This window comes from Stenella coeruleoalba, assembly GCF_951394435.1.
Source record: "Stenella coeruleoalba genome assembly, chromosome: 1".
In the NCBI taxonomy this organism is placed as follows: domain Eukaryota; kingdom Metazoa; phylum Chordata; class Mammalia; order Artiodactyla; family Delphinidae; genus Stenella; species Stenella coeruleoalba.
In genome coordinates this window covers 183,488,636-183,503,983 of record NC_137169.1, presented here as the reverse complement: position 1 = coordinate 183,503,983, position 15,348 = coordinate 183,488,636, and the positions used below count along the sequence as shown (strand labels likewise).

Below are 15,348 nucleotides of genomic sequence, written 5' to 3'. Positions count from 1 at the left end.
ACATTTTACATTCCTGTAAGCAATATATGAGGGTTCTAATTTCTCCATATCCTTGTTAATACTTGTTATTGTTTGTTTGTTTTTTTATTTCACCATCCTAGTGGGTATGAAGTGATTACAGCTTTGATTGACATTTACCTAATAACTAATAATGTCAAGCATCTTTTCATATTCTTGTTGGCTATTAGTATATTTTTATTGAAGAAATGTCTATCCAAATTCTGTGCTCTTTTTTAATTGGCTTATTTGTCTTTTTATTATTGAGTTGTAAGGTTTATTGAAAATATATTCTGGGGCTTCCCTGGTGGTGCAGTGGTTGAGAGTCCCCCCCTGCCGATGCAGGGGGCACGGGTTTGGGCCCCGGTCCGGGAAGATCCCACGTGCCGTGGAGCAGCTGGGCCCGTGAGCCATGGCCGCTGAGCCTGTGCGTCCGGAGCCTGTGCTCCGCAACGGGAGAAGCCACAACAGTGAGAGGCCCACATACAGAAAAAAAAAAAAAAAATATATATATATATATATATATATATGTATTCTGGATACAAATCCTTTAGCAGAGATATAATTTACAAATATTTTCTTTCAGTCTGTGGGTTGTCTTCATTCTCTTGATAGTGTCCTTTGAAGTAAATGTTTTAATTTTAATGAAATCCCATTTATCCTCTTTGTTCTTTTGTCACTTGCACTTTTGGTGTCATATCTAAGAAACTGTTGTCTAACCCAAGGTCACAGAATTACTCCTAAGTTTTCTTCTGTAAGCTTTATAGTTTTAGCTCATATTTAAGTCTATGATCCATTCTGAGTTCATTTTTGTATACAATGTGAGGTAGGGGGTCAAACTTAATACTTTTCCATGTGAATATTCAGATGTCCCAGTACCATTTATTGATAAGATTATATTTTCCCATTGAATTATTTTGGCACCCTTATTAAAAATCAACTGACCATAAATATAAGAGTTAATATCTGGACTCTCACTTATATTCTATTGACCTATATTTCTATTCTTATTCCAGTACTACACTATCTTGATTACCGTAACTTTGTAGTAAGTTTTGAAATAGGGAAGTATGAGTTTTCCAATTTTGTTTTCTTCCAAGGTTCTTTTGGCAATATATCCCTTTTATTTCCATAAAATGTTAGTATCAGCTTGCCAATTTCTGCAAAGGGGAATCTGGAATTTTTACAGGGATTGTAATGAATCTGTGGATCAATACAAAGAGTATTGCCATTATAACACTATTAACTCTGCCAATGCATGAACATAGGATGTCCTTCCATTTACTTAAATCGTTTTTTTTGACAGTGTTTTGTAGTGTTCTGTGTACAAGTCTTGTACTTCTTGTACTTCCTTTGTTAAATTTATTCCTGGTCTTTTAAATTTATTTATTTATTTATTTATTTTTGCCTGCATCGGGTCTTCATTGCTGCACGTGGGCTTTCTCTAGTTGCAGCGAGTGGGGGCTACTCTTCTTTGCAGTGCATGGGCTTCTCATTGCAGTGGCTTCTCTTGTTGCAGAGCACAGGCTCTAGGTGCACAGGCTTCAGCAGTTGTGGCACAAAGGCTCGTAGTTGTGGCTCACGGACTCTAGAGCTCAGGCTCAGTAGTGGTGGCACACAGGCTTAGTTGCTCTGAAGCATGTGGGATCTTCCCAGACCATGGCTCAAACCCATGTCCCCTGCATTGGCAGGCAGATTCTTAACCACTGCATCACCAGGGAAGTCCCTGTATTTGCCTTTAAATCATACAAAAGAATAAAACAGTTAGAAACAAAAATATGTTTATATTGTCTTTTATATTTAGCTATGTATTTACCTTTTCCAGTGCTCTTTATTTCTTTGTATGGGTTTGAGTTACCATCTAGTGTCCTTTTATTTCAGCCTGAAGGGCTTCCTTTAGTACTTCTTATTAAATAACTCTGCTAGTGACAAACTGTCTCAGAGTTTGTTTACCTGGGAATATCTTAATTTCTCCTTCATTTTTGAAGGACAGTTTTGCTGGATATAGAATTCTTGGTTGACAGTCCATTTCTTTCAGTATTTTGACTATGTCATCTCATCTCATCTTCTGACCTCCATGGTTTCTAATGAGGATCCTTTGTATGTGATGAGTCACCTCTCTTGCTGCTTTCAATATTGTCTTCTTGTCTTTGGCTTTCTAAAGTTTCATTATGGTGAGTCTTTGTGTAGATCATTTAGAGTTTATCTTACAGTTCATTGAGCTTCTAGGATGTGTAGAATAATGCTTTTCATCAAATTTTGGAAGTTTGGGGCCATTATTTCTTCAAATATTCTTTCTGCCCCTTTATCTCTTCTCTCCTCCTGAGACATTCATTTTGCATATGTTCATATGCTCGATTGTATGCACAGGTCTCTAAGGTGCTGTTCATTTGTCTTCATTCTTTTTTTTTTTTTTCCTATTCCTAGGACTGGATAATTTCAATTCACCTATCTTCAAGTTGACATTCTTTCTTCTGCAAGCTCAGATTTGTTTTTAACACCTCTACTAAACTTTTCTTATTTTTGTGATTGTACTTCTCAACTCCAGAAGGTCTACTGAGGTTTATTTTGATTATTTTTCTTTTTATTTATATTGTCTAATTGGTAAGATATCATTGTCATGCTTTCCTTTAATTCTTTTGTTATTTCAACATATCTATAATAGTTGGTTTAAATTCTTTGGCTACTAAGTTCACTATCAGTTCCCCCTCAGGGACATTTTCTTTGGCTCCCTTTGTTTTTATCCACGTATGTGTCATATTTTTATTTTCCTCTGAATGTGTCATAATTCTTTTGAAATTGGATACTTTAGATAGTATATTGAATAATATAACAACTATGGTATCAGATCACCCTCCTCTCCAAAGTTTCTTATTGTTGTTGGTATTCTGAAATATGTGGCCAATGAGTTCTCTCCTAGGCTTTTTTTAAAGTTCTTGTTTTTATTTTTAATCTGAGTTCCTAGGGGTCATTCTTGTGGCCAGCCAATGATCTATACGAAGATTTCCTTAAATGCTTTGTCTACATGTCTTTCACCCTTTGCCAAAGGGATCTGTGTGCGAAGGTATGCCTTCAAATTTCAGGTAATTTATGAAGCAGTCTTAGCTTTCACTTCTTGCTTGTGCAATGTCAATGTCAGCTAAATGTGGACTGGAATGGCTGAAGCCTTCTCCTTTTCAGGTCAAGTCCTGCACACACACACACACACACACTGCCTTCTAGATCCTCAGAAATATGTCAGGGCTTTCTGAAGTTCCTTAGTTCTAGTTACCTAGCTCCAGGACTTCCTTTAAATTTTTTGGTCATACTCTTTTTTGCCTCAACTGAAATCACAGCCTTAGACCAACCGCTATGATGTTGCCAGCAGATTACTATTATTTCAGGTAATATCCTGGGGATAGAGCTTTTAGTTGTTGTTGAGCTAGCTCTGAGTCAAAACAAATAGCCCCAACACCCTGGGAATGAAAATTTTCCAGGTAGCTGCAAATACAGACAAAATATCAATGGTACTATACAGATGGGTATTTTAATCAAGTTCCAGAATTGGTCATCCCTCTCCATTGGCTGCAAGACTGCTGGCTTGTCATGACTACCCCACTACCTGGCTGGAGACGAAAAGGGGATGGGAATAGCCCATGTTAAAATGACATAGATACTGCTACCTTACAGAAGTTTAGTTTCTCTTGCATAGACAATTTTCAATTTGTTCTGTGGTTTTGGTTAATTTCTAAAGTCGTGAAATGATTTTAGTTGTTTTGCCTGTATTTTCTGTTTTTGTGAGAAAGGAGTTTCACCATCTCGCTCTGCCATTCCACAACACTTTAAGTGTTACTTTTTTATACTGGCTGTGCCTGTGTAATTAGAATAATATGTGTGGGTGTTAAATCAATGTCCATTTGTACTCCATCAAGGGTCAGACCTGGCCAACTCAGAGTTTAGAGTTTCTTTTCAAATTATAGTTTCTCCCACAATATGGAAGTACTTCTCTTCTATTAAGAAGGAAACAGGAGAATATTATGTAAGAGAAGTCTATGCCAGGAAGGAGAAGTAGATCAATTGCCCCTTCTATCCTGGTGGATTATGGGAAAGAAAAGAGAGTTGACTAAGTACTATGGAAAGATCTTTCATTTCTTCATTTCCCCCACTCAGGATGAACCCCAAGGAAAGGGACCCAGTGGAAAGATCCAGATGCACATGCCTGAAGATCCTGAAGGAGGGTGCCCAGAAAGACTGTCTTAAAGTATCTCTCCTTCTTTCCCAAGGCCCATACATGGTACTCAAAAATGTGACCAGATGTTGAGGTGCTGATTGGAGCAGCTTACTGGCTAAGACCCAGGGTCTGAATGAAGTGGTTGCCACATTTAAAATACCATATAAATGCCCTAGACTGTGAGTTCTAGTCACAGATGCTTGCATATCCTCCAAAACATCAAATAAAACCAGCTGTACCTGAAAGGCTGAGTGGCTGCCTCATGGCAGGACCCAGAAGAGACCAATAAGATTCTAGAGAATGCTACATGAGTTCCAATCATTTGTCTTCTGTGTTGCCATGAGGTTGTCCTTGGAAAAAAAGCAAGGGATGGAGGCAGGAGTAGAGATGGGGAGAGGAAATCTGAAAAGCATTTATCCAAAAGAGACTGAGTCACTGAAAATACACTGTTCAAACTAGTATAGCCTGTGATGCAAGAAATAGGAAGTTGAAAGTCTCTGCCTTCCCCTCCCAAGGGGATGTGAGGAGACTGTAATGAAGATCAGCCATTTACTAGAAAATAAAGAAGCTAATTTTCTTTGTACATCTAAGTATAGTACAAGTTCACACGTGATCCAATTGCATCTTTTTACTTTTTCCCAGTCAGACAGAAGAAGTATGCTCTCCTCTCCTTTCTCTTTTCCTCTCTGGTACACCCCACAGAAGTGCTAGGGCTATGGTCAACCTGACAGAAGCAAATTTCTGTGCTTGTTCTCACTGCTAGGAATCTCCATGTAAGGTCATAAGAGGACTCCAATGCTTCAAGTTCCCCTGCCTTGAACGCCCCCTACCTCTTCCCCTTCTCCATATGATGTGCTGCCTGTCCTTAGTAAATCAGCTTGCACATCTGTCTCCTACTCCCCCTCTTGAGTCAAACACCAGTTCTCTGGGCTCCCACAGCACCCTACCCACCTCCATCTTCCTCCCTCCTACAATATTTCATGTGTTCACTTCTCTTCTTTCCCTACTGGACTGTGAGCTTCTGGATGCCTGTTCTGTGTTTTATTTGCCTTTTCTCAGTACCTAATCTAGTAACTGGAAAACAGAAGATATTAATTCTGGCACTGGGTGTTTATTACTTTTGATTCTGTGTCTCAAATTTTACTACTCTGTACTTTTTGTTCACTCAAATTATTGAGCACCTACCACAGGTCTAGTACTAAATAAAACCCAGCCCTTAAAGTTGAGGAGCTTATAATTCTGTGGGGCAGATAAATACACTGAAATACAATGTGTTGAGTATTTTAAGGAAAAAAAGTGTTGTTAAGCAGAATAGACAAAGCCCTAACTTTCATGAGAAATCAAGGTAGATTTCATATGGGATGATATGTTTTGAATCTCAAAGAATGAGTGAAATTCTGCAAGAAAAGTATAGGTGACACGGAGGGGTGGTCACTGACAGTATGTGAAAAGCAAGGAAAGATAATTCACGTTCACATGTTTAACATTTATTATTCCACCCAAGAGTTGAAATGATGGATATAGGTTGACTGAAAGTGTTAACCATATTTAGTGGGTGGAATCTGGGAGCTGGCTGAATCACAATCCCACGTCTTAGACCTGAGCTTTCAGCACCAACTTAATTTCTAAGTAAAACTACAGACTTAATCATTATATTTAGATTGGCAATGGCTCTCATTCATCTATGCCATCATAAGGTAGGAAAGGATTTTCAGTGTCATCTCTTCCAGTTTCCCTGACAATGTGGAATCCTTCCTGGAGTATCCACATCAGGAGTTCAACCAATAGTGTGGCCCATGTTCTGGCAATGTTTCCTCTCAAGTAAAATGCTAAAGAGGACAGGTACTGCTTGATCTAAATGTCTTCTTTACTCAAAACCTTAATCTGTTTGAAGATTATATCTGAAGCATATCTGGATTTCCTAACACTTGCTCTGGTTTGAGGAAATGAATAATAGGGGAGAGAGAAATTATGATTTTCAGTGTGTGAAACTCTTGAATACTTATGTGCACTACATCAGAACAATATCTTGCTCTCTCTTTCTCTCTCTGTGTGTCTCTGTGTAGACTGTACTTGGCTCTTTCTCTTTATCGGGTTGAGTAAATCTGTCTCTTACACGCTTTGATATGTCTGTCAATAAGATCTCATTAGAGATACTTAATGAATATTTAACTATAAACGTAAAACATAGACAATAGCAATATAGAATGTGGACATCAAAAAGTATTTGAACAGATAAAGATATCTACAGTGAAGGAAAAATAATATAAACAATACAAGAAGAATACCATAAATGTAACTTTATAAAGAGATGCTATAGGTGACTAGGTGCCAAATGAATGCTAAAGAAAATAGGTGCTTTAAAGATCAGAGACAAAGGAAGTTATCAGAGGTCTGTATGAGTTCAGGAGAATATCCCAGAAGTGAGGTGGGGTGTGGGGATTGTGGGCTTGAGCTGAGAACAGGAGAATAGGTGGGGTGAGTGGTTATCTTTGGGGAGAGAAAAGGGGATGTGATTAGGAAAGGGCATGAAGAAGACTTCTGGTGAGCCAGCAAGGTTCTAGTTTTTGAGTGAAGTGGTAATTACACTTGTGTTCATTTGTTTTATGAAGTTTTCTGTATGTGTTAAATTCCACCATAAAGTAGTTTAGACAAAAGATTCATGGATGGAAAAGGCTCTGTTAATTAAAAATAAAGTGCTCCTGAAGCCTCCACTATGACACTGGGAGGTCAAAGATGAGTAAGATATAGTCATGGCTCTCTGGAAGCTCCCATTCTACACACAGGGAGGAGAGGCGGTGACTGGAGATGAGTCCAGAAAGGTAGCCAGGAACAAGGTCATGGACACTTTGTACACAATGCTAAGGCACTTCAACTTTCTCCAATAAATAACAAGAACCCACAAACAGTTTTAGGCAGATTTATGCAATGAGATTTTCATATTAGAAAGCTAACTCTGGTCATAACATAACATATGAAATGGAAACGAGATAAAACTCAGGGCCAGTATCTCTGATAAAGTCTTATATTGTTTTCACTTTCTCAGATACACGTTTTCCTTTCCTAACAGCTTTGAACTTCTGAACAGCTGTGTCACAATCTTATATTTTCCAGAATAGTGTACACAGTCCTTGCCAGTCACAATAAATACAATTTAGCTGCTTTAATCCTTTTTGTTAGAGTAGAAGGAGAAAAATAGAAATATTAGTTGAATAAATGAATGGACCAAAAATAGAAATATTAGTTGAATAAATGAATGGACCAATGAATTATCTTAATGTCTTTGGCCTCCTAAAACCTATTGAGTTGTGTCCAATTTTATCAGCAACATCTGGTTAGTTCCTAAATTTTTATTTTTCTCCTGATTGCATTTATCCCATCTCTATCTCATTAAATCCCTTTCACCATACCAGGAAATTTCTTTTTATTTTATTTATTTATTATGGCGGCACGCAGGCTTTCTCTAACTGCAGCGAGAGGGCTTCTCATTGTGGTGACTTCTCTTGTTACGGAGCACAGGCTCTAGGCATGTGGGCTTCAGTAGTTGTGGCACATGGGCTCAGTAGTTGTGGCTCAAGGGCTCTAGAGTGCAGGCTCAGTAGTTGTGGTGCATGGGCTTAGTTGCTCCGTGGCATGTGGGATCTTCCCAGACCAGGGCTCAAACCCATATCCCCTGCATTGGCAGGCGGATTCTTAACCACTGCACCACCAGGGAAGCCCCATACCAGGAAAATTTAAAGAGGTATTTATAGTAAATAAGCCCCCAGTTGGTATATATCTCTATAAAAATATAATTTTAATTATATTATTTTATATTATAAAAATATATTTAGGGCTCCCCTGGTGGCGCAGTGGTTGAGAGTCCACCTGCTGATGCAGGGGACACGGGTTTGTGTCCCAGTCCGGGAAGATCCCACATGCTGCAGAGCGGCTGGGCCCGTGAGCCATGGCCGCTGAGCCTGCGCGTCCAGAGCCTGTGCTCTGCAACGAGAGAGGCCACAACAGTGAGAGGCCCGCGTACCGCAAAATAAAATATATATATATATATTTATTAATATATTTAAATATACACTTACATATTTAGTATATTTAAATTTTGTATTTACAAATATATTTAAATAAAAGTTTAAAGGGGGCCATAGCTCTAAGATTTTCCTGTAAGCATTGTGGGTGCTTGTTTACAAGGTTGCATTCAAGGGTCACTGCCCAGAACCCAGATTTCAGGAAATACTGATGGGAAAGAATGAGAAAAAGAGCAAAGGATCAGCAATCATGTCATTGGTGTCAACAGTTCCTCAACTTAATAACACTTGCATCATGTCTGTAGGAGAATCTGAGCTATTTTCAGAATTTTGTTTCCCATGTTCTGACAAGAACCCTTCCCTTTTCTTTTTTATCAAGGGTGTGTTTTTTTTCTTTCTTTTAAGTCAATGGTTTTGAGTGGAAAATGCCCTAGAGCAGTAAGAGGAGGAAGGAAGCTCCAGAAAACCTCAGTGATGAGAACAAGGAGCCCCAGTTTTTACAAGAATATTGTGTGGCTCTGTGCATGTGTGTGCATGTGTTTTTGAGGTTGGAGTGGAAAAAAGAGAGGGTGGAGTACAGAGGACTTTATCCTCTGCTAATTCTCAACACATCCAGGATAGGGGAAAACTTCAGGAAGGACCTAAGAAAACATGGAAGGTCAGATACAAGCTGAGGTCCAATTTGAAAATCTATCTAAGACCCCTTTAGCTTAAACCAGCAAGAAAGTAAAGGTCAGCCAGTGGTCAGGTTTGAAAGTCTCTATCCACCTCTGACAGTAGACTTTAGGATGGAAATCACCAGGCCTTTATCCAGAAAGAAGAGAAGCATAGCCTACAGGGAGAAAATCCTTCTAAGCAGATGTCTACTCCTAACAGTTTCAAGTCCAGGTGTGAAAAAATAAATCAAGACTTATGTACCACATTCTACATATTTGAAAGTTCTAAGTCAAAGTAAGAGGCTGTTAAATTAAATATTTTATATCATCTTACATGGATTATAATAGTTTGGAAAACCAAGTTCAAATTCCAAATTTTCACATTCTGCTCAGAGTTCTGTTCTTGAACGTGGTAGCATGACAGAGCTGGTCCCTGGACCCCCAGCCCACAGTCTGCTTCCCCTTTCCACCTCTGGATCTGTTCTGTAATGTGATGAGCCATGAACACATGTGAGTACCCCAGGCTGCCTGTCCAAGCCCTGTCTCTATCCCTACAAATAGCAATTCTGTGTCTAGCCCTTGGGCCTAGGCTTGGGTCATCCCTTGGATGAATTTTACAGAAAGAGGGAGAAAGAGGGTGAGCTCATGGGCCACAGCACAAGGTACTGTGCCTGGGAAGAGAAGAGTCAGGGGAGAGTGGGTGCCCAAAGCAAGCTACATTTTAACTTAATTTAGGGTAACTATACTTTCTCTGATTCACCATCAGATTTTACACTTGACCAGCAGGATAAAACCAGAGGAAATCTAGGAAACAACAAATCAGTTGTTTTTAGTAAGGACAAGCCAAGCTCATTAAAAGAGCTGAAAGGACTTTAACACAGGAACCCAGAATACTGAATTGTGGTCCCATGTCTATCACTCACCAACAGGTCCACCCCCAAAATTTGTGGAGCCATGGGAAAGAGTACAAATGGTCTTCCTCATACCATACACCTAGCTATGTGAAAGTTAAAATCAAGTATCAAACTGTTAAATAAAATATGTCCTGTCCTATTACTCTGACAAATATGCCTTCATAATGATCTGGAAGGCCAGGTACAAATTCAGAATTCTTGGCCTCTTCAAACTTGGTGTGGAAGATTGCTGCACCCCTACCCTTGCTCTTCCAGCCCTTGGCTCCTTCCTACACACTGAGGGATCTCACACCTTAATTTACACATCCAAGGTATGTCCACAGCACTCCCCACTCCCTACCCTTTCCATCCTTGATGTCAACTGCTGCCCTGATAACTCGGAGGCCTAAAGAAGGGCACAACACAAGCGTGGTTCACTCACTAGACGACTGGCCCAGGGAAAAGCCCAAGCAAGTAAGCCTGGAAGCAGGTAAATATGGTATAGTCCACAGGCTCCATGTAGGCATATCCACTTGGACCTGCCAGCTCCTTACCAGGGAAGGGGGCAGCCAAGGAAAGGCTAGCATGTGGCCCACGGGCTGCCAGTACTACTACACATGCACCTGGCCCCAGGAACAACCTGCCCCTTATGGCCCTTGTCAGGCATCTGAACTCTATCATTGACCCCAAGGAGAAGAATCTGAATGAGATGTTGTTTTGTGAGCCACTATGATTCAGGCTTCACAGTCTTCTCATACCCTGGAAATTCATCCAGCGGGGACAGGAAACTGGGAGCTGAAAAACTTGACCAATTCAGACCACCTGCTGAAGCAGCAGCTGTCAGCTATTGAGGAGACATCCTTCGAGATCTCAGGGCTGGAGTTCTCTTAGGCTTTATCTTAGGGCAAGAAGTTATAGCTGTGGCATTTAATAGCAAGTGGTGAAGATGAAAGAAAATTTCCCAGCTTCTATTAGTAAAAAACTAATTTTGTATTGGTAAAAGAATAGATAAATAGATCAATGGAACATAATAGAGAACGCAGAAATAGACCCACATAATATAGTCAACTGATTTCTGACAAAGGCAAAGGCAGTACAATGGAGCAAAGATAGTCTTTTCAGCAAATGGTGCTGGAACATCTCGACATCACATGTCAAAAAACCAAAGAATCTAAACACATACATTACACCCTTCACAAAAGTTAAATCAAAATGGACCACAGATCTAAATGCAAAAGGAAAAACTATAAAACTCCTAGAAGATAACAGGAGAAAACACAGCAGAAATGACCTCAGGTTTGGTGATAACTTTTTAGATACCACACCAAAGGCATGATCCAGGAATGAATTGATAAACTGGACTTCATTAAAATTAAAATTTTCTGCTCTGTGAAAGATACTGTCAAGAGAATGGGGGTGATTATGATGTCTCAATGCAAATTCATCAATTATAACAAATGTATCACTCTAGAGGGCGTTGTTAATAATGGGGGAGGCTACGCATAGGTGGGGGTAGAGAGAATATAGGAATATATAGAAATCTCCTTTCAAGCATGCCGTGAACCTAAAACTGCTCTAAAAAGTAACATCCATATTAAAAAAAGTATCTAGGCAAAACAGAAACCAAAAAAAAAATTTTTTTTTGATCAGCCATAAAAGATTGAATTATCTTTCTATTCTCTCTATAGAAAGTATTACCAATAATACTTATCAGTAAGAGGTGATAGAGTATGCAGTCATAAATGTAGGGATAATTACGGTAGAGGAATGTAAGTCAGACACTGTTTCAAACTTATTTTTAAAGAGATATTGCTATAGACTGATTTGTGTCCCCTTAAAATTCACATGTTGAAATCCTAAGCTTCAATGTGATGGTATTAGGAGGTGAGGACTTTGGGAGGTGATTAGGTCATGAGAGTGAAGCCCTCATGAATGGAATTAGTGCCCTAATAAAAGAGACCCCCAAAGAGCTCCCTCACCCCTTCTACCATGCGAAGACACAGTGAGAAAACAGCTGTCTGTGAACCAGAAGTCCACACCAAACATGGAATCTGCCAGTGCCTCAATCTTGAACTTCCCAGCCTCCAAAAGCGTAAGAAATAAATTTCTGATGTTTATAAGCCACCCAGTCTATGGTTTTCTGTTAGAGGAGTCTGAATAGACTAAGGCAGAAATCCAGAAACTAAAAAAAAATAAAAAAATTTTTAAATAAATAAAAACGCAGTACCCCACCCACTCCTACCAGTTTTCGAGCATTAACTATATTCCAAATACTAGTACTTGCTTTATAGATTTCCTCATGCAATCCTCTTTATCCCCATTTCAGAGACGGGGCAGGAAGAAGTTAAAGAATGTGTCGGAAGGCACACAGGTAGTACTTGATGGTGCCAGGACTTGAACCCAGGTGGCTGGTTCTTTAGAACATACTCTTTAAGCACTGGGCCTCACTGTCTTCCCGGAGCCTCACTGAGCATGGAAAAAAAAGCTGTATCCGGGGCTTCCCTGGTGGCGCAGTGGTTGAGAGTCCGCCTGCCGATGCGGGGGACGTGGGTTCCTGCCCCGGTCCGGGTGGATCCCGCGTGCCGCAGAGCGGCTGGGCCCGTGGGTCATGGCCGCTGGGCCTGCGCGTCCGGAGCCTGTGCTCCGCGGCGGGGGAGGCCACAGCAGTGAGAGGCCGGCGTACCACAGAAAAAAAAAAAAAAAAAGCTGTATCCTAATCCCATCTACTAGTCCTGCAATCCTGGACTGATGTATTTAATCTCTCTGTCCTCGCTTGTAAAATAGAGGAAACAGTATCTCTCCTAGGGCTGTGCTAAGAACTGGAGGAAATAAGATAAGTGCCCAGCACAAGGATAGAAGAGCGAGGTATCCAGTAAATGTTGGTTCCTCCCTTCCCTCTTTCCTCCTGTTGGGCTGCAGTCGGCACGCCTACAAAGCCTGCAATTGCCCAACTTTAAGATGGAAGAAAGCCCAGAGTCAGCAACAGAGACATCAACGGTTTCATGGATGGGGGAGCTTACACGTTTGAAGCAAGGTCCTGGAGCGACTTCCCACAGCGGCCGGCAGGACATGGCGGCAGGCTTCCCTCCTAGGAGGAAGGGAAGATTGCCAATTATAGTGGGAATTGAAATCCGGTTGGCTCTTCAGTTACCAGGGAAACTAGCAGAGGGGCATGCCCCACCCCTTTGATTAGAACAATCACTAGCTGGGGTCTGGGGCAAGTACGTAATGAAGGTCAGCCATTCTAAGTAGGGTATAGGTGAAGCAGGCACTGGTCCCGGGGGGTTGGTACAGAGAGCAAGAGAACAGCCATCTTGAGTGGCTTGATCATACGCCTTCCTTCCTTCTTTCTTTGGCTACTTGGCTCTTCCTTTGACTGCTTTCTTTTGGCCACTTGAATGCACAATTCACGGAAATAATATTGATTTTCCTTTTGGCATATTTTCTAACCAAACATGTCCCTCTACCTGTCTTACCTTGTTTCTATTGTGATCACGTGGATGCTCATTTTGTTTGCTTTTGTAATATGCTACCACAATTTCTTTTTTTTTTTTTTTTGAGGGAGAAGAAGGCAGGGTGTGATTTATAAATTAAGTAAACGAAAGTATGAGGCCCTGCGGAGCAACGTAACTCTGTCATCAGTACTGGAAATGATCTTGCAAAGCATGTGTCTTTTTCGCTGAAGTCAGCAGTTCTGTTTTGACACAGAAGGACAGAATAACCCCCTGAGGAAGTCTGTTCTTCAATTCCTGCACAAGCAGTTTAAGGGCTGGCATTTGTTTGGCCTGGGCTGCCTTCTGCTTTCTTTAACGGTGAGCCTCCTGTGAGCTGCAGCTTCCTGATTTTCCAGGTGGGTCACAAATCAGCTGTGTGAAATAAAGGTGCTGGCACAGATCTGGAGGATCAATTTTCTGTCCTGAGAAGAACAAGTTATTTTATCCTTTGCTAAAGGTGGTTAAAAGACCCTTCCACAGAGGCAGGGGGGAAAAAATCTACTCCTTAAAATCAGAGGAGCAGACTGATCAGGAACGTGGATTTCATCCCTTGCAGCTGTGTCTCCATTCAGTGGGTGGATTCAAGAAAGCAAGTCTGAGCTGCCTGTTCCTCCCACTGGGCAAGGATGCCACTTTTTTTCCTAACCAAAAGACTGTTCCACCCACCAGAGATTCCTCCTGGGCTGGCCCAAGCTATTTGCATCACAGCTGCTCCCTCCCAGCCCCAATTGCATCATCAAAGCAGAAGCCCTGGAGGGATCTTACCTCTGCCAGTTTCTCTAAGTTGTGATTACTTTAAAAAGTGAAACCAAATATCTACTTCTTTCACTTGGCACACTCCTGAGGAGCTGCAGCTGCTTGCTGGGTTAGCCAGGCAAAGGCGGGAGGCTTGGGCTCAGAAACGTATCCAGACTCCTCCTTTCACGCATCAGAGCCCTGTCCCACCCTCAAACCTTTGTTGACCTGCCTTTATTCCCCCAACTGCCGGATTCTTTAGTGGTCCCATAAGGTCCTGCCTCCCTAATACCAGGAGATCCAGGCTGGGTTCCTGCTCCTGGAGAGATGCAGGGGCTTGGAGTAGACCCCTGGGGTTTGGTGCCAAGGTAATTCTACCACCCTGAGGACTTGGAATAATGATTCTTCTTGAAATCGTGCAAAATATGCCAGTGGAACACTGACTTGTGCCTAATTAAAGGAGGCTTTGCAAGTACCAAACCTACCCCCTTCCCTTTTTTTGGGTTCCTTGTTATGTAAAGTCTGAGAAGGATTTTTTTTTTTTTCTTTTTAATAAAGAACGTCCAGAAAGGACAACCCAGCATGTTCTCCTTAATCTCTGGTGTACCTCTAGGTTCAGGGGGGACTCCAGTTTGAAGACCCAGCTATGAACATCCTATTACACTGATCCAGCGCCCCGCTCCTCTCCTCTCCTCTGCCCACTTCTCTCTCAGGTTTGGTTTTACTGAACTAATGGTTCCCTTCTCAGCTGCAGTGTGTGGCGCTACATCATGGACTTTCTGCCTGACTTTGCTAGCCTTGTACAGACTCTTCAGTCACCCCCTGCCCTGAGAGTGGGGAGAGCAGAGCCAGGTTCTTGTGAATGAAAAGGAAGGAGTCATCACAGGGCACACCTCACTGCACCTCTTCTCGACCAGCTTCCCAGGTATTGACTTGTGCTAACAACAAAAGGGAAATTTCTTGGGTGCATGTTTCCACATCTCAACTTCAAACAGCACAAACTTGCTCAATCCCAAAGCCTAAAAGACATGCTCTGCAGATAATAATGAGTTCTAATTTAATTCCTTAGATTCTTTCTTGCATTCCAAACATCGCTAGCCTGGACTTGTACCTAGGGGGCAGTTTTTTTCCATTGAATGCTCCAACACGTTACCTTTTTCAAATACCAGGTATTTTCATAAAGGTCAGGATCTTGTCTTAGTCGCTGAGAAGAACTAGCCTCAAAATGTTTTTTTTACAAAGTAAATAAATGTCTCAAGAAAAAAAAAAAATGTTAAAAAATTTTCTTCAGGCATGTTTTTGAGTCAAGGGCAATCTAGAAATAACTGGATGTCTTCAGTC

At 41.1% G+C, this 15,348-nt stretch overlaps 1 protein-coding gene across 3 annotated transcripts in view; it reads right to left on the bottom strand.

Annotated features, from left to right (window-relative positions):
• TNFSF18 (TNF superfamily member 18) overlaps positions 1-13,608 on the bottom strand; it is an 87,192-nt gene extending 73,584 nt beyond the window's left edge. Inside the window, exons 1-2 of one of the 3 annotated variants that reach the window (XM_079914420.1) lie at positions 13,255-13,608; positions 12,799-12,866 (exon numbers count right to left, since the gene is read on the bottom strand). In XM_079914420.1, the coding sequence (XP_079770546.1) occupies positions 12,799-12,849 (51 nt within the window). In that variant the 5' untranslated portion in view covers positions 12,850-12,866; positions 13,255-13,608. Of the gene's footprint in view, positions 1-12,798; positions 12,867-13,254 lie in introns of those variants that run through there. The other 2 variants (XM_079914422.1, XM_079914421.1) reach the window with 2 other exon arrangements.
• Between the last annotated feature and the right edge of the window lie 1,740 nt (positions 13,609-15,348).